Source organism: Lepidothrix coronata, unplaced genomic scaffold, assembly GCF_001604755.1.
Source record: "Lepidothrix coronata isolate B3197 unplaced genomic scaffold, Lepidothrix_coronata-1.0 Scaffold40, whole genome shotgun sequence".
In the NCBI taxonomy this organism is placed as follows: Eukaryota; Metazoa; Chordata; class Aves; order Passeriformes; family Pipridae; genus Lepidothrix; species Lepidothrix coronata.
The window spans coordinates 2,062,859-2,085,078 of NW_016690220.1; the positions used below are offsets into that span (position 1 = coordinate 2,062,859).

Below are 22,220 nucleotides of genomic sequence, written 5' to 3' on the forward strand. Positions count from 1 at the left end.
CAAGAAAACACCCACCTCAAATCAACTTAATTTTAACTCTATTTCCACTAGGAATAATTCCACAGTAAGAGGAAAAAGAAGCTGTCCCAGAGATGGCCATTTACAACAGCTGAACATTCTGATTTTATTATTTTAATTCACATAATGTTCTGCACTTTGAAAACAAACAGAAAAAGGATGTTTCTATTTTTACTTTCAGAATTCAGAATTTGAAGATCAAGGTGATCAAGTTCACCTTCATTAAGAAGGCATTAATACTGTCCCTAGACACAGAGAGTAAATGAACTGTAAGAACTCTGATTCCATCTCTGCTTGACAAGAACAGATTTAGTTGCATTCCAGAAATTCTTCACAGTTTCTTTAAAACAGTGGTTTGTGTTTTAATTTCTGTCTCAGTGAACTGTTTTCCTTCCTGTGTCTGTTCATAGAATAAAACTAATACAATTTTGTTGCTGCTTTGTTACTTTAGTTTTATTGCATCTTGCATTCCATGACATGAAGATGTGAAACCATCAGGATGAGGCTTCTCAATTCCATCCAGATCTCCAAAAAACTAAGTTAACATTAAAAGGTTCATTTACCATCTGGCTCCAGCATGTCTATATTATACCAGCATTTGGCTGCAAAGCTGAAGAGCTTTAATTAGAACAACTGAATGCTACCCAACATCACAAGCAGGAAGCAAATTTTAACTACACAATTTAACTTTAAAAAAATATTTTTTTTCTTAAGTACACTAATTTATAACCATCCAAAACTTTTTTTCACCACCTACAAAAGTAGAAGCCATTAATACAGAGACTTTTACATTCAGTCAAAACCACTAGTACTTTAGTTGAAAAAAAGCTCACGTTAAGAGCCTGAAGGACAGAATAATCCAGCTTTCATTTCTTTCTCCTACTGGTGGAAAAAAAGAAGAAAGAAGATACTTTTGCTACCACATCAGTGCCTCTTAACCAGTCTAGTTAGATCTCTTGGGACATATTCATGAATTTTCAAGCATAGCCAACTACTTTTGACTTTTTTAAAGCTTCCAGGCTTTATCTGGGCTCCCTAAATTTGCTATAATCCAGACATTTCTCAACTCAGAACTAGACTGACAGCACTGACTTTTTATTATTATTTTTAATCTTTATTTTTAAAAAAAGTGGAGACCTATTCATAACACTTATAGAGGAGAAGGGTTTTGATCACAAAAGATTTTGAGGCCCAGCAGCCACAGGGAATAACTTCTGAGTATACGTTGTAGGATTAATCCGTACTGCTGACTGCAGTAGTTAATTCTTCTGATAACTCCTTGTAAAAGAACCAACAATAAGAAAAGATCAGACTCTCAATGTACTTGATGTATTTAATGATATTGAAAAACACAAGTTGCCTGTTTTAAAAATATGTTTTACATGGAAAGAAAGAATAGGAGCTTTACAACCTTTCCATAATATATAGAAGTTTCAGCTACACGGAGAAATAAATAACAAGAATCTCAAACCCAAGTTATTAACTTCATTAAAATAACACTGTACAAAACCTACACATAATAAAGTCAACTCTGTTAAGCTCTCATTAAGTAAAACAACAAACTTACAGAAAATAAACATTGCTATATTAACTCTTTTAATCACCGTGTCACTGTGTGCTGCCGTTGCTTGGCCTCCTCAAAGTTCCACTTTCAGCCAGGATCCTTATAACATTCGGAATATCAATTCCTTAGTTAAGGGAAAAAAAACAAACAAAACCAGAAAATAAGCCATTTTATTATAAAATTCATTTAAAACCACAATTTATATGGAAACATTTAGATGCTGAGGTGAGTTTGGACCTTTCCTTCTTAAATGAAAAATACCTTAACTGTTAACAACCAAAATGTGCCTGGAAACTGTAACTGGATATTGCTATGAACAGCTGTACTAGTTCAGTTAAAGAGTCTGTCTTGCCTCTCTACCTCTGCTTTGAAAGATCTGCAGCTGATAATCAGGAAACCACAAGCAGAAGTGCTTGATTTTATCACTGTAACAATAAGCTAAAGTGTCCTCTGAACACAAGCAAAAAGGCCATGTTGCTTTGATGAAACTAATGCCCATGACTTGAGGACGGTGAGAGAAGTAGAAGAAAGATGGGGACTGTTTAAGTGGCAATAATAAACATTCAGCACCCATAACCAAGTGCTAAGGGAAGAGTAAAAGCAGGACAATTGTGCCTGACGCTTGGCAGGGTGTGGGAGTACCACGTTCTCCTCATCTCAGATCATCTTCAGCTCAGGAAATTTTCTGAGGAAAGTCTGATATGGTAAACTTTTCATTAGTGCTCTCTTCCAAACACTTGCCTGGTCTGGGCCAGACAGGGAAAACAAGGAAACATGTAAGATTTTTATAAAATCCACAGTATCCTTCTGCTAGGAGTTCCATAGATCATCCACTTACAACTGCATTAAGAACCATCTTTTTTTGTCCATGCTGGACTCCCACACTACTCCAAGTTTATATTGGAAAGAACACAGTCCTGTCTGTCATCTCCATCCACTCATGATTTTACAAATCTCTGTTACAGCATCCTAGTCATCTCTGTTCCAGGCCAAAAAGTGTCATAGCTTTCTATTGCATCTACTTATATGGAAGATATTCCCATATTTTATTGTTGTCTCTAAACCTTTTGCAGCAGTGAAGTCCTTTATCTGAAATAAGGGAAACCCTTTGCCCTATGCCAGATACAGGCAAAGCATGAGTTTATGCAATAGCAAAATGACTTTCCCCATCTTTATTTCCATTCTTTCCTTAATTCCCTGTATTGAACATATTCTTCTGACTCACAAGGTGGTACTTCCACTGATCCGATGAGGAGCTTTTGAAATTTTTCAGGTCAACCAACACTTTTAACTGGTTCAAATTTGACAAAATTTTGTCATCCAGACACTCATCCCTTTTTCCAGGTCATTTGTAAAAATATGAAACAGCACAGGTCCACGATTCTCTTCTGGAACCTCTTTTCAATGTAAAAGATAATTGCCCACTTGCTATCTCTTTATTATTTAAACAATAATAAGGATTTTCCTCTTTTCCCACAGCCAGTTAGTTCCCTTAAAAGCCTCTGATTAGAGTCAAAAGCTTCTTGGAATTCTAAACAGGCTACGTGAACTGGATCACTTTTATCTGACTCCTTTGCTGACCCCTTTCAAACAGCTCCAGAAAATCTGTAAGCAGGCTTTTCTTATCACAAAAACCATATGTATTCCCCACTAGCCACTCTAAGCAGATCACATTTGTCCAGGTGTCCACTAATCCCTACCTTGTTTCTCTAAACAGTTTCTATTCACCTGTCCAATAGAAGCTGACACTTTCAAAGATCACCTGGAACCCTGTACCAGCTTTGTCTGGGATTGAGTTAACTTTCTTCAGAGCAGCCTGTGTGGTGCTGTGCTTTGGATTTGTGGCCAAAATAGTGTTGATAACATACCCCTACTTTGGCTATTGCAAAAGGTGCTTGTACAACGTCAAGGCTTTCTTTCTTTCTCACTCTGCACTCCTCCACTGATTTGTCTGGGAATTGGTAAAAGACTGGTAAGGGCACAGCTGGGACAACTGACCCAAAATGGCCAAAGGGATTCCATGCATCATGCTCAGCAATAAAACCTGGGCAGGCAAGGAGGTTGTGTTGGCTCCCAAGGTGGCTGTTGGTCAGAGACTGGCTTGGCATCAGTGTGCTTGTGGAATGTGCTGAGTGATTGTCTTTGCATCACTTGTTCCCTCCTACACTTTCCCTTCATTAAACTGTTGTTATCATGACCCATGAGTTTTTTCACTTTTGTTTCCCCTGTTCTCTTTCCTGCTCAGCTGCAGGGGGCTGGTGGGGGAGGGTGAGCAAGCAGCTGTATTCAACACACAAAAAACCCCCCTATAAAAAATACAAAACCACAAAAGAGAATCGTATTTGCCACCCACAAATTCTCAGGTTCCAAAGGAAGATTCATGGGAGAAATCACTACCACCAGAAACTTCAACATTTTGTTGTGGAGGAGAAGAGTTCTAACAGTTTTCTACTTCCATGGTTTTATGTTGCCAGTTTGTTCCAGAACTTCCATTCCAAACAGGTACCCTGCTAAGTTGTGTGCACACACAGACACCCCATGAGTGGTTACGGCACAGACCGCAGTCTCTCCAGTTCTTTCCACACAGTGAGCACTTAGGCAAAGAATATCTTAAGCTTCCCTACAATGTACTTATCTCCAGTGTTCTTTTTTTAACCTTTATGACTCTAAACACACTCTGAGAAGCTCAAATATGTACATGGGAAACTTCTGAAGAAAGGGTAGTAGTTGACTGAAGATATGGGAAGGTTTACTAGCTGAAACTTTTTAGAAACTTGTAAGCAAAAGAAAGAACTACTTGTCTCTGTTTCACTGTTACTTCTATGTTACTGTGCAAATACAGTTCCTTCAAGAACTGTAAAGTTTTTATTGTTAGTAAAAATTTCTTTGCTGTTGGTATTAACAAAACCAGCGTTTCCCACTTATAGCACAGGCAAATGATTCTGCTTTTTTCTAATAACAATATGCTTGGTTTTAGTTTACTGTCTCTCATCATGCAAATATTGCTGTGCAAAAATGAGAAAAGAATTTTCAAAATATTCAGCAATTATTGATGCCCTTACAGGAAGGCAATCATCTTGAATCACCATTCCTGAACTGGAACCTGCAAAAATTAAAGGGGGGAAAAAAAGAAGTCTCTTCAGCCCTCCTTAATACCTCAAAGTTCTTTGACCTATCTAAGTCCTTACTATTTCACAGACCTAACAAAATATGTTATGTATATTTTTATATAAATTTTTGTGTGTGTATACATGCATATATGAATTACCTCTGAAAGCTGGATTTGCTGCTGCTATTTTGTGTAGAGTAGCAGTAACTTCCTCAACATTCATATTTCTCACACTGTTCAAAAATTCAGTCGTGACGTTGTTCTCATATGCTGTGTCTGAGGAGCCAGTTGAAAAGTTTTGGGGTTCATCTTCTCCATTTACTGGTAAGGACTGCTTAGCTGATCGGCTGCTTGAATAGTCTTAAAGAAGAGAAATACTGTTTTTCAGTAAGAGAAGATTCTGAAGAGACTTCATTATGTGTTTCTTTATATAGGGCTTTTCAAAACAAGCGTTTCCAGTCTGGCACAGCAGCACTGCTGGTAAGGTTCACATCTGACTGCTACGTTTTCAAACAACCAAGAGTCAGGAATGCTTTCCATTTATGGAAAATCCTGGAGAAGCAAGGGTGGGGAGGCAGGTGAAAGCTATTTGCATTATGCTTACAAAAGGGGAGTAAAAGTTTCAAATCTCATCTGTTGTAAGTCACTGTGATTTTTGTTATGAGCATTGTATTAACTGAGGTTTTCAAAAGCCAAACTTCCTACAAAAAACAACAGAAAATTGACACTATACAGCAAAAATCATACAAAATAACTTCACTAGTATTTTGGGTATCTTGCCTTTCCAAGCATATGATTGTAATTCCTAAGTTTGAGAAAAATAGCCATATGTTTATATCAGAGGGAATTGACCTCAGAGAAATCCAGGACTCTTTGAAAAAATTAATCAGAAGTACCGAGGCCAAGTAGCTGCAGTATTCAGGTATTAAAGAGAATTATCCATCCTATACAACATAACTTTCTTTCCACTAACCTCTCAATTTGACTAGACCTGCAGTAAGCATCTTCCCCAACAAGAAGGGAAAGAAACATTGCGAGAGAAGGAAAAAAAAGCCAGAGAAACTTTGAAAGTCTCCTTAGAAACAGTTGCCTCTGAACAGAAGAAAGTCAGAGTTGACACTAACTCAGTTTCTCCATCAAATCCTACACTTAAATAGGATCAATGTTTTTTAATAGTCTTCCCTTTCTAATATTTGTAGAGGATGGGGAAAAAAACCCATCCCAACCCCATTTATGCTACTTGACTCTGGCTTTATTCTGCCTTTAAGCTCTGCTTCTAAAGAAGCGGGAAAAAAAGTTTCATGTTATGCAAGGTTCAGTGTTAAGATCAAAGCACATTAAAGATTGCAAAGCCAACATTACCAGTATCAGAGTCACTAACATCTGCTGAAGTCAGGTCAGACTGTTCTGTGGAACGTTCCAATGCTGCTTCTCCATTATATTCAGCATCTAAGAGGTCCTATGAGATTGGAAAAAAAAAAAAAAAAAAGATGTTTTCAGAATGTCATCTGGAGAACCTCTTGAAATTATGCACTACTATATTTTTTAATGATCACAAACCAAGGAAAAGACCAGTATTTCTGCTACCAAATCTGAAAAATCTAGTATTTCTTTGAAAATCATAGGGCTGATAATGGACTGCTGTGTATACATTGCCCATGGTATATATCTACATCAGAAAAAGCTCTGTATTACGCAATGAAGTGATACTTATTGAGCCTAGTTCTCAACCTACCAGGTCTAAAAAGATAGCATTTTACACTCAAAAGATTTAGTTAAAAAATTACCAGTTGAAAGATCACAGTTTAGAATAACTAACAAGGACTAAAGTGGGAAAACATTTTGGTTTTCTACAACTAGTGAGTTAATAGTTACTTCAGTCAGAACTTGATTGTTTTGTAACATGTCAGCAGCCTCAAAGTACTCGAAACACCTCCATATGTACCACCTATGTAAAGACAACTCAGTCAAAAATAACAGCAGAGAGGGGAAAAACTGGGTTTCTAATACTGGAAGAAGAACTTAAAGAGAACAGTCCAAAGAGTAGGACCAAAAGTTGCATAAGAAAGAAAATTGATGTCAATGATGCTTGAGTAAATGGTGAATAAAGTGAAACCTGGGAACAGAAACAGGATACAGAACAAGACTGTCTTTCTCAGAGATGAGAAAAGCTTAAGTTAAAAGGGGCAAAAATAGGAGAAGAACTTAGTTGTAAGGAAAAGCATGGGGAAATAAGAGACAAGATGATTTTTAGTTACTATTAAAAACAAGAAAAGTGCAAGAACCTTTGAATAGAAATTATTAAGACTCCTCAACAGAAAAGCTAAAATTTTATACTATCATCACCACAAAAATTTGCATATTTAATAGACAAAACTTACAACACTGTCTCCACAGCAGTTTTGTTTCATTGAACTATCTATAATAATAAAAATGCATTATCACAGGAATCTACAGAGTTGTAGAAACAAATCAAAACAAAATCCACATTACTTTGTTTGATGCACTCTGCTGACGATATTCCACCAGTGCATCTGTAAGAGTTTGTGTAACTTTCAGGATAAATGAAGCATCATCTTCATTCAGTATCTCAAAACTTTGCTAGGGAAAAAAAGAAAGAAATAAAACAACATACAATAAAACATTTTCCCTCTGAAAGACTGAAGGATCACAATTTATAAACAAACCTGCAGGAACCTCATTTTCTTTATGTCTCTATCTTCCTGTCAGGCATGGCTGAAATTATAAAGCAAATACTGTTTTTATTTTTAATCCCATAAATTGGGGCTAGGGAAGTGGAATGAAAGAGAACCCTAACAAAAGAAAGCTGCTGCTACCCAAAACAATCCTTTGAAGAGGAACAACCCAAGAATACACCTGGAAATATACTGAAGATAATGCCTTTCTATAAGTATTTTGATCTCTTCCCAAGATACCTGCATACAAATGAATGTGTACACATTCCCTGAGGCAATATAGTCATAACCCATTTCTCTAGAAAGTAGCAAAAAGCCAGAATGCTATTGAATTTAAAAACACATGCTGCCTTGCCTTACACCAACCTTCTTCTTCCCCAAAAGCCTAAAGAAAAAGCAGTCTTGAAGCCATGAAGGTCTAGTAGGGAGCAAGTTGTAGCACCAACAGTGCTCACACAGAGGGCTACATGTGTCATCCTCTTTTCAGTTCTGCTGAAAACACTTGCATTGGGCACAATGTAACAGAACTACAGGTCTGTCCTAACAATCCAGTCTTCTCGACACTCCAAACAATGGAAAAAAGTAATAAAAAACTAGCATTAAGTGTGTTATATGAAAACAGGGGTTATATTTTTAACACTAACAGTATTTATCTGTCCTGGTTTGCGCAAGTTATGTTTAATGAAAATCTTGCCAAAAGCTAGGTGGAAAAAGAAGATTAAATTTGGGCAATTATACCTTTGCTGAGGTAATACAAGAAATGTGATTATTTTAATGACAAATCTCAGCATAGTATTTTCATAGTACGCTCAGCATACTGATTTTCACAATTAAAAAAGTATACAATAAGCATAATTCTTGAATAACTTTTCACAATATGAACAGCAAGTCCAAAAACAGTCTAAAAAGACCACTTGCATCTTTTTTGTATCCACCACAAAAGAAACCTTTTGAATCCAATGCAATAGAAACATATAATGCAGTATATGACTGTAGATGCTAATATTAAACAATTTCAAAAAAAAAACTTTCCGAAACAGAACATTGTTCCAATCACATTCCCAACAGTCCTCTTATTCTTGGAGGACAATCATACTGAGCAAGAATATATCTCAAAACAAATTCAAGTTTTATTAACAAGGTGCAACCTTTACACCCAATAATTCCCCATAAAAAAGAGGAAAAAAAGATTTTATAATAGACAGTAGTGCTTAAATTACCATGCAGTAGCTGAGACACAGCAGCTACCAGTAAAGATTTTCATAGTTTGTCACTGGTGCTTTTATTAAAATCACCATTTCTGTATGCAAGACCTGAATGTTGTTGATACATCTAACAACTGGCAACTGCTAGTTTTCCACACTTATTGCTTGTATCGCTTCTGTGAATGTGTACATAATACATATTTTCAACAACTGAACAGAATTCTGGTGTTCTGCCACTTACTTTACAGAAAGAGTAAATAGGCAGGTTTTTGTAGTTTATGGGATTTGGGGGAGGGGAGGGTTTGGTTTAAATATACAACTTGCATTTTATTTCTTAAAAATTGCCTTTTTCCTTTCTGCATATTTCATACATTTATCTTCATTCTGCTTCCTTCCATTACTGAATTACATCTTTCCAAATCCCTCATTTGAAAATCACAGACCAGTTATGAAAAAAAAGGAGAAAAAAAATTAAAAAGTCATTTTACTTAAGCATGTAATTAAGGAATGAAGTTAAGCTACAGTTGAGAAAAATGTATTAATTTTCATTAAGGCAAGTCATTCCTCTGACAGCAAACCAGTACTTGGCAAAAACTATGTCTAGAAACTTCAGAATGAATAGATATACTAAAAATTCAGTGACATTTCTTTTATTCTGAATCCTGCCTTCTGACAAAATATGTTGTTGGATTAACAGACTGCCTAAATTTTAGATTTAGCAGATCAGTGATTTCTTTTTTTTTTTTCCAAAAATTACATTGCAAGGTAAGATTTAACACTCACCAAATAACCCAAAAGTTCTTCTTGACTAGTGAATTCTTCAGGATTTGCTGTAAGTTGTTGCTGTTTAACATAAAAAAAAAGAAGTCCAGAGATCTATTATGCACAGTAAATATAATTAAGCAGCAACAATTACGGTTACTCTAAAATTCTTGCTCTAATTGTTGGTGCTTAAATGAAATGTGTACATAGGCTTTCATAACAAAGCAGGAAGAAGCCTTGTTGTTAATAGTTTTGCCTTAATTACTTGTAGCTAATTTATTGTCAATAATATTGTTAATTTGAATAATTAAGCACCACTGCCAATCATATATTTATTATTTTCTCAACTATTTGAAAACTGGAGCAGCCCATTAACAGAAAAATATTCACCTCAACTCCTTTGTTTTCTTCCTGCGATTGTTTATTGGTTTCACACCTTAAAATAGAATAAATAAAACATTCAGTTGATTGATCCAGTAAAAATGTGTAGCCAGCCAATAACTGATAATCAGTTTAAATTCCTTACACACTGCTACTATAGTAGTTCTAACACACTCTAAAAGAAAGGTCAGATATTTCCTTCGAGAAATCCCAGTGGTCCCAGATATCATCATAAAAATTACTTATGCATTTTTTGCCTTTTTTTTTAGTGTGATTAGCTAGCACATAAGTATAAAAACCCAGAGTTAATAAAGAAGTTTGACATTGGTAGTAATAGCTGTAAGATTTTTGTACACATTGCAGGAAGACAAGGCTCCTAATTACAGTTTGATTTTTATCAGCACTTCACAAACTTGCCTTTACAAAAATTCATCCATAAAAAGAAATGTTTTACAATGTAGTCCCACAAATACTGGATAAATGTTACTAACCCATATTTGTGCTGTTCTGCAATTACAACTGCTGTAGATACATTCCACCCCTTTGTGAGTCCAGGAACCAGGTCTGAGGGTGGCTGAGTGTTTCTTAAGTGAACCAAAACCAAATGACTGCCAAACCTAAGCTCTCCTCTTTCTTGAAATCTTTCTTAGGAATCGAAAGTATAGTAAAAACAGATGATTATAAAATAATTTCCACCTTCAGATGACTGTTCAGAACTTAACTGCAAAGAAATAAGGAGTCATAGAAATTCTCAGATATTACAGAATCTCTAAGTGGAAGCATCATTTGACAGCTTGCTGTTGATGAGAATCTGATCTTATTCCTTTTAAGAAACTATATATTGAGTTCACATCTCTCAATAGTCTCACAAAAATAAACACTAAAGGAACCAGCTGAAATCCTTATTTAGTAACTGACTTCCAAAGCAGTCTTTCACTGAAACCCCTGGCTGCTCATAGTTACTCAGGATCTATCTGAAACAGATTAAAAGAATAACATTGACTGATTTTCCAAAGGATGCTGTTCTTAAAATTTAAAGTACAGGACTGCACAATTAGGACCAGTATTGAGTAGAAATAGACAGCAGCATTTCCAGATGTGCATAGCTGAGCTTTTATTAGTTCCCTATTTTTAAAGTTTTCACACACTAGTGTACTTTCCAGATTCAAACCTGTTAAACTTATTTGAAAGCCAGATAAATAAACACAAAGACTCATAAACCTGGATTTGAATCTCATTTCAATTGATCCTTTTCCATAATGGTTACACCAGAAAGAGGTGAAAGTTCTTCAAAAATATATTTCAGGAACAACATTTTACTGGGTAACAGTCAACAAGACAAAGGTGTTAGCCCTCCATGTCTGGGAGAGATATTACTGGTTAAAGTTAAAAAATTTTGAAGAGAACATCATTAAGAGCAAAACCAAAGAAGTAATTGGTGGAACAGAAGTCTTGTGTTTGGCTTGATGCATATATATACCTTATTGGATGCTTTCCTGTGGCTCCTTCTACTACACAAAGATGACTGATGTTGGAGATATCCTCCTCACAAGAAGGCTGATAGTTCAAAATGAACTCACAATATTGTTATCAATAAGATGCTTACAAGCAGCAACCACAGTTTCACCACTTTAGAACACAATATTTCTTATTGTCCCTCCATGAAATCTTTTGTAAATATGAACCCCAGTTGTTACAGCTATCTACTGATTATCTTTCCCTTCCAAAATCAGTTCATATACCACCCTAATTTTCTGACATAAACCCATAACAGAGGTGGTTTTAAACCATGAGGAAACATTCTTTCTGAATGTTTTGAGCAGCACATGATGATTATACCTTAATGATAACATAGTTAAATACGTAACCCAGTTGCATGCAGAGCAAAATGTGAGGTGACTTTACATACACCAGGTTTTCTGTTGATGAGAGAAGTTTACAGCTGAGCAGAATTTCAGAAGAAAAGGATTTTACTATTATGCAAATCCAGTGTAGAAAGTTATCATCTACAACATTTTCCTTTAAGTAAATTTAAAGGGTTTTGGAGGTGGTGGATTTTTTTGTTTCTTTTACCTTTCTGAGTTGTTGCCTTTGCTGCTTTCAACATCCTTATTAGGTTCAACCTTCTCGTCTGGTTTTGCTTGTCCTTTCTGACTTTTTTCCTTCTCCTCTTGAACATTATTTCCACCTAAAACAATAAAAACAGTATATTAAGTGATGTTTTCCTAATATTTTAATTTAAAAAGACTATTTGTTTAGAATTTTTTTTAAAGATAGCATCAATAAAACCTGAAAGTGAAAGTAAGATATCTTGTGAAGAAATAAAATAAAAATTGAGCCTAAAAATCAAAGATTTGGTTCAATCATGAACCACAAGTTTGTATTTCTGATCAGAAATATTCTGAATGAGAGCAATTATAACGCAGTTAGACAGAATCCTAATCGCACTTTTGACATTAGGTCTATAACCAAGTAGCAACTTCTGATGTTTCTTCAGTTATATGGTGTTCACTGATTTTTATATTTATATCTGGCTCTGATTTCAAGACAATGTTAATAAAAACAGGACTGTTTGCTTTGCAAACACTGAGATTATTCTTTCCTCTGCCACAGACCCCAAGCCCATCCACACACTGTGCAAATTCACCTTCTATAACTCAATTGTGGAAGTTATAAATAGGCACATACAGAGTAAATAAGTCATGCACTGGTGAAAGTTAAAAAAATTGTAATAAGAAATAATTTTTCCTCTTACCTTGAATAGAGTCTGGCAGTTTCCCATCTGAAATTTTACTGTCTGCTTCTTCTGCATTACTAAGCGATGCATCCACATGCTGAACTTTAGCTTTTGAAGGGCTGTCATCTGCATTAGAATCTAAACAAACATGCTTGAAATGTAGCATAATGGACATTATCTTGATAGAGGAGGGTTCTAAAACTGCACTTCAATTTCAACTAGCTCTGTTTCTGTGCAACAGTAGTTACAAACACAAATAATAATTTTATAAGCATTATTATGTGACAGCATATTAAATATGAACTACAAATTAGTAACAAAGTTTTGAATATTTTATACCCTGGCTATAGTTACATCCACACATTTCTTAAAATATGTAGATACTATAAATGCACAGTCACCTGCAAAATCAGACACATTAACCATCAGGTTACAGTCAAGAAATGTAGTTTGAATAGGACTCAACTTATTTCAAACCACTTTCCCAGATTCAGAATTGCTATTTTTCCTCTTCAGAGTATGACACTGCTAATCTAAATCATCTCATTACTTCTATTGAGTTATTTTGAGATACCACTTACATACTAATATACCTTAAAATTAAGTACATTAGTTTAATTCAAATCTTTATTTTTCATCCAGGTCTAAGAATGAGGGTCTTGTAGCAATTTTTAGCCATTTCCTAAAGCGGCGTGCAACCGTACTGTCTGTCCATCATTTTACTACAATGAGTTTTAAAAGATTAAAACTGAGTGAGAAACTCTCACAGATCCCACATTCCTACAATTTTGTGAGTATCAATGACTAGTAAAACAGAGAGTTTTCTTCCACAGGTAACATCTATAGTTATGCCTTAAGAATTCTGTGCAGCTTTCTGTGTTGCAAATATATAGAGCTCCAACCTGCTCCTTTTGGCCAATTCACCAAAATGCTGCTGAGCAGCTGGCAGTGCAGAGACTACATTAGCTACCAGACAAAAAGAAATCGTACATAAAGGACCCTGGGAAGAGAGGGCGACTGCAATGGAAAAACGGAGAGAGAACAAAGCCATGTAAAAGAGGCCTCTCCAGTTATGGGGACAACAAAATAACTTCTTCATCTATCAGATTTTCAATATAAACTGTCCAAAATGCAGCTTAGAACATAAATGTACACAACTGCTGACCAAATATTTCAATTTGTCCTTAAATCAAGCTGATTTAGATCAAAGGAGTTTACTCAAATTAGAAATGGACAATTTACATCCCACCGAGCACACTTACATTCTTGCCATCTCCTCCTCATTGTTGGAGCATCTGTAACGACCTAAAAATAAAACTCATTTATGTTAGTTATTCTGTGGATAAAATTATTCCATCAGACCTAATTTTTTTAAAAGAATATATAACAAGTAGTGTAAAATACATACATGTAAATCCCTTAATGGATATTCTAAAAAGCAGAAAGTTAGTTACCTGAACACTTGTTTACCACAATTAAATTTCTGTTGGATCTTAAAAAAAAAGAATTAAAAAAATCAAACAGCTGGTTTCAGAAGATACAGCAGTAAAATTAAACCAAGTTATACATGCTCTGTTTAAAAGTTCCTTAAATCAAGAATGGATTTGCTATGCATGTAATGAAATTGCCATGAAAAACACAAAGGTCTACAAAATATAGATGGTACTGATTATTTCTATATCCACAGACATAAATCTCAAGTAAAAGAAAGAGTCTTGAGTCAAGAAGAAATTTAAGTAGGTCAAATGACAAAGTTGCTGCCGATAGTCAGTTTTGGTTTTCTTTGTAAGCAGAAGTTAAAAATGAAAGATAGAACACATTTGATAATCTGAATCTCTCCCTTCTACAGCGTTCATTCTTGACTTGATCTTCCAATACTCCTGTACTTGTCTTTCTTCAAAGAAGAATAGGATGAGTGCAGGCTCTCATCTTTGAGCCTAGGCCTGATAGTATCACCCAGAAAGAAACACGGGTCTCTTTTCAGATGGGCAAGACACAGCCAGCTCAAACACAGGAACCTGGTGAACTCCTCTTTGAAAATAGACATCTATGCACATTAAGTAGCATTAGCAAGGGATCTTGTCAAGAAATGCTGCTTACCAAGCAGGATGCTGACAGACATTGAAGGTGATGGAGAAAACAAATTTAATGTATACCATAAAGAACACTGGGCACCTCAATAAGCTCGTCATGAATCAGTGTGGTAAGGTACACCTCAAGAGCAACTTTGCCTGTTATAAATACTACTGTAGTGTAAGTATCAACAGAAAGCAATATGAAGATATCTTCACATAAACATGCCTAAAAGGGTGCAGCTCCCCAAGAATTGAAGTTTATGGTGCTCCTGAGATCCCACGGCACTGCTTATAATCTCATATCAACCTGCAAATTCCCATACTTGCCTCTGTACGATCAGAAAATTTACATGGCTCCCCAGAGAATTGCCATGAGGTGCTAACAAAGCAGAAACTGATTGAGAAAAATCATAAAGCTACTTTCCAAGCTTTCCAAGTAAAGCAAGTTATTTTACACACACACACACACAGAGAGAGCTGAGAATTGATTATATGAGTATATATATTTTTCGTTATTTGTGCACTCTAGACTCCTACTTCTATAAACCCAGGTAGCATAAGTATTGTTTCAAACAAGAGAAATACTTATGATGGCAGTGACCAATAGGAAATTGTGTCCAGAATAATCCTGGAGGAATTACTAAAATGATTAAAAGCACCTGTAATAAAGGTTAAAACAGCAAGATTTTCCTACCATCCAAAGCAAATCTGCCCACTGTAACAGAAATTACTTTCTTTGTTTATTAAATATGAAGCTTCAGAGAAGTGTACCTTTATTTGTTTTCTTCCTTCTTTCTTCTCAATTGTTAATGCGACTTGCCTAACTTTTCTGTTCAGTTCAGAACCTTTACCCTTAATTTCATCAGATTCTGCTATCTCAGGATAATGCTGTTTCTAGAAAATAAGGAAACACAAATCCTTAAGTCACACAACTCCTTCCAGATCTAGCACAGTTAATAACCATGGGAGACAAATCAACTTTTACATATACATAGCAGAACTTATTAAAATGATTATGCATAGAATCACAGAATAATTTAAGGGCCTGGAGCCAAACCTTCAGATCAAAACAGGGTTGGCACTAATTGCTGAACTGGTTGCACGGGGCTTTGTCCACTTGGGTCTTAAAAACCTCTGCAAAAAGAGATTCCTCTATCCCTCTGGACACCTTGCTCCAGTGCTTGACTGCCCTCACAGCAAAAAACCCCTGTACGTCCAGTAGAAAAATCCCGTTTGAATTTATTTTCCTGCCAAGCAGCTCCATAAAAGGTCTGGTTCTTCCTTCTTAATAACCTCCCCTGAGGTACTGGACAGCCCTGACACTTTTTCTTCTCCAGCCCGAATGAAGCCAGTTACCTTAACTTCTCCTCATAGCACAAGTGTGCTTCAGCCCCCTGACCACCTTGGCAGCTCTCCAGTGGACTTGTTCAATTCCATCAACAGCTTTCTGTCTGCAGTAGCACAAAACTGGACACAATATTCTGGATATGGCCTAGCAAGTATCAAGGACAGGGAAATAATCCTTCTTTTGATCTACTGGCTATGCCCTTGCTTAGCTTAGCTTAGCTTAGCTTGCTGTTAACCTTCATTTATGCCAAGGTACACTACTTATCTTCAGCTTATTATCCACCAGGACCCCCAGCTCCTTTTCAGCAGAGCAAATTCCAGTCATTTAGTCTCCCGCCTTTTCCACTGCCTAGGGTTAATCGATCTCAGGTGCATGACTTAAAAGGTATCCTTGTTGAATTATTATACTTTTATAGTATTTAAGAATATAGCAGAGATGCAGTGAGTAAGCATAAGAACTGCAGGAAACAACTCAAAGTAAACAATACAAAGAAATACAATAGCTGAGAACATCAAAATTCAGCATGTACATCTGAATTAATGACCAAAAACAGCATGATATTTATGAAAGACATCACTGCAGATTCATCACAGTATACCCAATAACTTTAGCTCTACAACTGCCTTGAAATGCTATACAAACTCGGCTTTCTATGACTTTAAGATATGTGGGATATAATATCAACTTTGAGCAATTTCTATTGGAAAGTATCAAGATACCTTTCAGAATATTGCTTTCTCAGTTTTGGTTTAAGCAGATCCTAAACAAATACACTCAAGTAAACATTCAAAGACTGGACAACCTCATTTCTCTAAACATGCTGAAAAAAATAGTGTATTTAAATGTTTATGGGCTGACGTGAACCTTGAGAGCTTTGCAGATTGTCATAAAACAGGCAACAGATTGTCCAGCCTCAAAACTGAGAATACAAGTTGGGGTTTTTTCCACTGATTCCAAGTCACAGCCTCTATCTAATATGTATCATGTTTATTTATAATTATGTTCCTCTTAAAGCATCTGAAAGATGGAACAGTTTCTTCATTGATCCCTTTCTTTAAGATATTACAAAAATTGGTCAAAAAGGCTTTTGACTTCTAGTCAATTTTAACTATAGATTTCCTTATTGGCATTAGTGGTTAACCAAAACAGAATAAACCAAAAACTCAGTGTCGAGCAATGGACAGGCATGTACATAATTGGTGAGAAGAATTTTAAGTCTATTTATCACAGTTGCAATACAAATACAAACATTTTCAGAAAAACTTGCATAACATCTTGTGTTTGGGGTTTTTTTAAATCAAAACATGACCACCAAATTCTCCCCTTAAATCATGTCATTAAAGCAAACAAAAAGAACTTACCAGGTATGCCAGTCTATGCTTGGAACCACAAACATGCATGAACATGTTATTCAGTCCCGTCTTACAGTAGCACAGTTGACATTCATAGAGGAAAGGAAAATTGTCTTTTGATCGGTACTCTATTATATAATTAAGACCTGGAGAAATAGAAAAAAACAAACAAAACTTAGGAAACAAATCATCAGTGCTAGTTCCAAAAGAGACATTAAAGAAAAAGTGTAACCATAATGAGATTTTATTATTACACATTACCTAATTTTACATTTTAAAAAACTAATCCATGCTCCTTAAAGGTAAATATCCCACAAGCAAACAACTACAGTATTAAAAGCCCTCACCAAGTGCAGGTTCTGAATCTTTACATGTATTAAGCTGTTCTTCCAATGTCTGTCCATGAAACCTCTCTGGCTCACTTTGCCCTGCAAGAAATTCGCATTGAAGTAATCCCTGCTCAGACATGGTCCCACATCACAAATTAAGTTAATTATTATAAAACATTATCCCCCCCAATCCTATTTTCACTCTTTTTAAAGCATTTAGTTTGCAAATATTGTCTTAAGTATTATTACAAAATATTACTTAAAATGGAAAATACGATGAACAGAAATTAATTCCCAATGACCTGCTAAGGTCTAGACACCACTTGTAATATTGTACCTCAGCATTTTTTATTTCTTCCTTTTTCTGGGGGAGGTAGGGGGGGCAGGCATTAAATGTTCTTACCATAATCAGGAAGTTTTACAGGTGTTTTCACTTGCTTCCCAGAGCCACTGGGTGTTTTAACTAAAAAAAAAAAAAAAACCAACCAAAAACCCACCAAAACAAAACAAACAAACAAGCAACAACCAAAAAAACCCACCCCAGAAATGGAAATCAACTTGTTAGTACAAAAACCAACCTGGTATGATAAGAGACTTTTTTTAAAGAAAACTATTTGAGCTTTTTGATATGAGAAAACTAAGCTATGTTTAGTTTTGAATGTGCTATGAGATTTTTTTTTGGCTAAAGATGGACAAAAAACATTCACACCAAACAATAACAAAGTTATTTAGTGTTAGGTAATTCAACAAAGCAGGCAAAGAGGAAGACCAATTAAGTTCAGTGTCTCTAAACATTTCAGGGCATCTAGTAATTTCAGGGCATTAATCTCAGCAGCATCCAGCTGCCAAATATTTAATCACTTAAATTTCCTTTACAGTCCAAAAAAATATTCCCAGATTGGTTAAGTGCAACGACTACGTATAACTTGGCAGAGACTTTCAAACCAAATTCTAGGACCAGTGCACTGTAGAAACCTATAAATACATTTTGGTCCATCATGAAACCGAAGCAGGAAAACAATCATAAACATAGTTAGACCTTCATTCCTTCTAGAACTAGACCAGTTCATAATGACCCATGGAAGGTTTAATGATATAATAAACCTATTAAAAGGACTATGCTTCAACTAATTAAGATATTTAAAATAATCTAAGATATTTTTGATAATCTCTTTTAAAAATAAAGTATATACATTTCCATGTGCTTTAAGAAGCATAGTTTTTAGAAATATATTTTAAATCTTGAAGGTGTCTAAGGTCTTGAATTCTTTAAGGTTTCTCAAAACTGTAATGTAGATGATTTTTAGTATTTTACCTAGTGCTTATTAATCAACTTTGCATACCTCTTGCTCATATTATTGATTGATTTATGTAAAATTAGACAGTTATGTAATTAAAGAACACAAGACAGGTCTTAAAGCACAATCTTGAAAAAGTCTTTTTCTTGTTTGTTTCATAAACAATTACACTGGGGCAGGGAGAAAGATGCCTATATAGAACACAGCAGGAAGTAAAAAAATCTTGCACTTACCAACGCCATGAGCTTTCAGTGCTTCTTCAACCTAAGTTACCAAGTCATCAACCAACAAGGAAGAAAGATACTTAAGATTCAAAGAACAACAATGAAAAGCTTTTATTATTTATAAAATAAGTTAGATAAACACCAGCACCATAGACTATCTCAGGTGAACAGAAATTTCAGACAAATGCTCTTTTTTCTGAGATTGTCTATTATTCAAATAAATCCATTCTGCATTTATTAACAGCCACGTATTCTCATGTATTGTCTTTACTAGACACAAAGTTGTAACAACATTTTCTGACAGAACTAATGTACAAAACCAAGTTCCACTTTATTGCAGTAAACAAGAGAGTAAAGCAGCAAAACTAGTTAAATATATAAATATGTAAAATACGTAAAAACTGTATGTTTTACAACTACATTAAAAACTAGATTTCAAATCCATATTCTATTGCTAAATAAATCTGTAAAATCTGAAAAAGGTTCATTCAAAAACTGATCTTACCGTCTTGTGTTTGAATCCAAGGAAGTGAGTCTGCAAGTTTAATGCAGAAGCACACCAGATTTTGCAAATCTAGATCAAAGAGAAGCATTTCCAGCATTGCACACAAACAAAAAGAAATAGAATACCACTGATATCAAAACAGATCTACTATCAAACTGTCAGTATAAGTAAGTTATACTAAAAACTAAAGCAGCCTCCCAGAACTTTTCTTTATGAGCCTGCAAGACAGTGGAATGAACAAGAATCTCCACATCACATAAAAATGTCAGATGTCTCCAGAACTCTGCAGCCACCTCATAACATTTTCTCTGTGTGTAGATAATTAAAGACAGATCCAAGATCTTCCTCACACACTCTTAAATAAGTCTGAGCCAGAAGCCCAGCATAATTGCAACAAGCCAGTACACCTGTCTAAGATGAGCCAGTTCTCAGCGTTGCATCCAGATTAATACAGTTACTCTGATCAGTTTGGGGCCTGCCTCACTCTGGAAGCTTTCCATACAGCTGGTTTATGCCTGGGCCAGTTCAGAATGGGAGCAGACTAGGTTTAAAATCATGTAAATGAACAACAGCAGTCCAAATTACTTTCTTTTCCTCTGAAAAACCCGAGATGCTTAAAAATAATAGCAATAAATGTGACAACCAGAGAAATTAGGATTATTTTTTTTTCTGAACAGGAGCTGCAGTTTAATCTTCCACTTTAAAAAGAATGCCCTTATTTAGAAATACAATATTATTAAAATTATTCGTTTTAATAAGTTGGTTCTTAACACACATCCAAGTCAAAGACAGCAAAACAACTTCAACTCCAGACCTATTTATCAATTTTGCTCAAGAGAAAAAAAACTCAAAAACGTTCACACTTGGTTTAGTACAACTTTGTTCCACCAAAATTATTTTGTATTAGTTACAATTTTCAACAAGGAATACTTACGTTGCAGTAGAAAGGGTTTACTTGCTTCTTTATCTCAGTTTCAGGGTCCATATTCAGTCTTTAGATGATAAAAAAACCTCTGGGAAAACTGCAGAAAGATTGCAAACTATTGTTTTAGCTTCACAAAATCATTTTTATTTTTGTTCCGCCTATTTAAGGAATTTGTGCCTCGCCTTCAGTAACGCTCTACCCTTAAATCTCCAGGCTAATGATCCTATTTTTAACTTGGGACCAAAAGTACAGCGTGGAAAGAAACAATTGTTCTCCAAGTTTCCCCCGGGAAACATAAAAGCCGCCAGAAGATTACGCACATAGCCCTGAAACAGAACTAATCTGGACCATTTAGAGCTTCCCCCTTCTTTCCTGGGATAGAACTGCGCGTATGGGCTGGGACAGATGACACAGACACAGGGTAGCAACCAGCATGGAGCGCCCGGAGCATGTTCCTGGCACAGGGGAAACACGGCGGGTTTTGGGAAGAGACGACCGGTCCCACCCGGGCCGCGGGGGCGAGGGAGGAAAGGAGAGAAGGAGAAAGAGAGAGGGGCGGCCCGCAGCTCCAAACCCTGAGCGAAGAGCGGCGCCAGGCGGGAGCGAGTCCTTTGCCGCCACTTCCAGCCCCGCCGGGGAGGACACGGACACCTGCTCCCGCACGGAACCGGGAAAACCCAGCTCACGGCGGCGGCCCGGGAGCGGGCGGTACCCGGAGGAGCCGAGTCAGCCGTCGCTCCCCGCCGCCGCACCGGCTCCTGCCCGCCGGCCGCTCGGGCGGGGGGTGACTCCTCGCCGCTCCCGCGGCTCTCTGCGGACAGGAGCCGCGTCACGCCGGGCGCGGGAGCCCCACGGTGGCGGGTCAGGGCTCGGCGCGGCGCCGGGTACCGGGATCTCCGCGCCGGCGGGCGGGGACGGGGCGCGGCGGAGGAGCGGCCTCGGCTCCCCCGGCGCGCTGCCCGCGGCCGCCGCTGGGGGCGCTGCCGCGCAGGCCCAGCGTCGCAGCGCCGGGCGCTGTCGGAGGTAAAGCCCGAGCTGGGTCCGGGGCCGCCGCACCGGGGCGGGGAACCCATCCCGCGCCCCCGGAGCGGGAGCGGAGCGGGATGAGGGTGCGCGATGGAGACGGGGATGCGGGATGCCGCGCTAGGGACGTGCGTCCCGGGAGCTCCGCCCGCGCCCGGTGCAGGCGGGGCTGCCCGCCCGCTTCCCGGCGGCCGCTGGGTGTTCGCACGCCGCTCCCCACAACACACACACGGACACACGGACACGCACACCCCGCACCCGCCTCCCCGCAGCGCCGCCGCACCTGCAGGCTCGGGGTCCTCCGGGATGTGTCTCCCCGTGCGGGAGAGGCGGCGTGTCCCGCGGGACAGGCCAGTGCCGCGCCGCCCGCGCTGCGGCGGGGCGGGAATCCAGCGCGGGGTTTGCGGGGAGCTGGAGGGAGCGGTGGCGTCGACCTGCGGGCGGGGAGGTGAGGGAGGCGGGGAAGGAGGGACGGACGGAGGGAGGGAGCCGGGAGAGGCGCTTTGTTAGGCGGAGGGAGCTACCGGGGCCGCAGGGTGGGGTGTTCCCCGCCGCCGGCGCCGGTCCCCGCGGGCGCGGGGTGACAGCAGCGCCCGCCGCCCCCGCCGCGGATGCGCCCGGATCCCGCCGCAGCCTCCGCGCCCGCCCAGGGTGGAGCGGCCGCCTTTG

The 22,220-nt window shown here is 37.8% G+C and overlaps 1 protein-coding gene across 7 annotated transcripts; it reads right to left on the bottom strand.

Moving 5' to 3' along the window:
* Positions 1-214: 214 nt before the first annotated feature.
* LOC108496507 lies at positions 215-21,951 on the bottom strand. Of its 7 annotated transcripts, none has more exons than XM_017813278.1 (17): positions 20,538-21,096; positions 19,604-19,672; positions 19,108-19,138; positions 17,980-18,039; positions 17,595-17,675; positions 17,257-17,393; positions 15,319-15,441; positions 13,735-13,777; positions 12,491-12,610; positions 11,809-11,923; positions 9,745-9,790; positions 9,376-9,435; positions 7,185-7,292; positions 6,054-6,150; positions 4,851-5,051; positions 1,586-1,706; positions 215-628 (listed from the first exon to the last, which is right to left on the bottom strand). In XM_017813278.1, the coding sequence occupies exons 1-16, from the start codon at positions 20,586-20,588 to the stop codon at positions 1,627-1,629; spliced, it is 1,422 nt and encodes a 473-aa protein (XP_017668767.1). In that variant the 5' UTR covers positions 20,589-21,096; the 3' UTR covers positions 215-628; positions 1,586-1,626. The 7 variants fall into 7 exon arrangements, with proteins under 7 accessions (XP_017668767.1, XP_017668768.1, XP_017668766.1 ...); XM_017813279.1 differs by having other exon boundaries at positions 216-553; XM_017813277.1 differs by lacking the exon at positions 215-628 and adding an exon at positions 650-1,296.
* Positions 21,952-22,220: the final 269 nt, after the last annotated feature.

Coding starts and splice junctions, on each gene's coding strand:
- LOC108496507 (XM_017813278.1), bottom strand. CDS start 20,588: ATGGACCCTGAAACTGAGATAAAGAAGCAAGTAAACCCTTTCTACTGC. Junction 12,611..13,734: donor GAGGAGGAGATGGCAAGAAT/GTAAGTGTGCTC, acceptor ATGTTTGTTTAG/ATTCTAATGCAGATGACAGC. Junction 9,436..9,744: donor AAGAAAACAAAGGAGTTGAG/GTGAATATTTTT, acceptor TATGTTAAACAG/CAACAACTTACAGCAAATCC.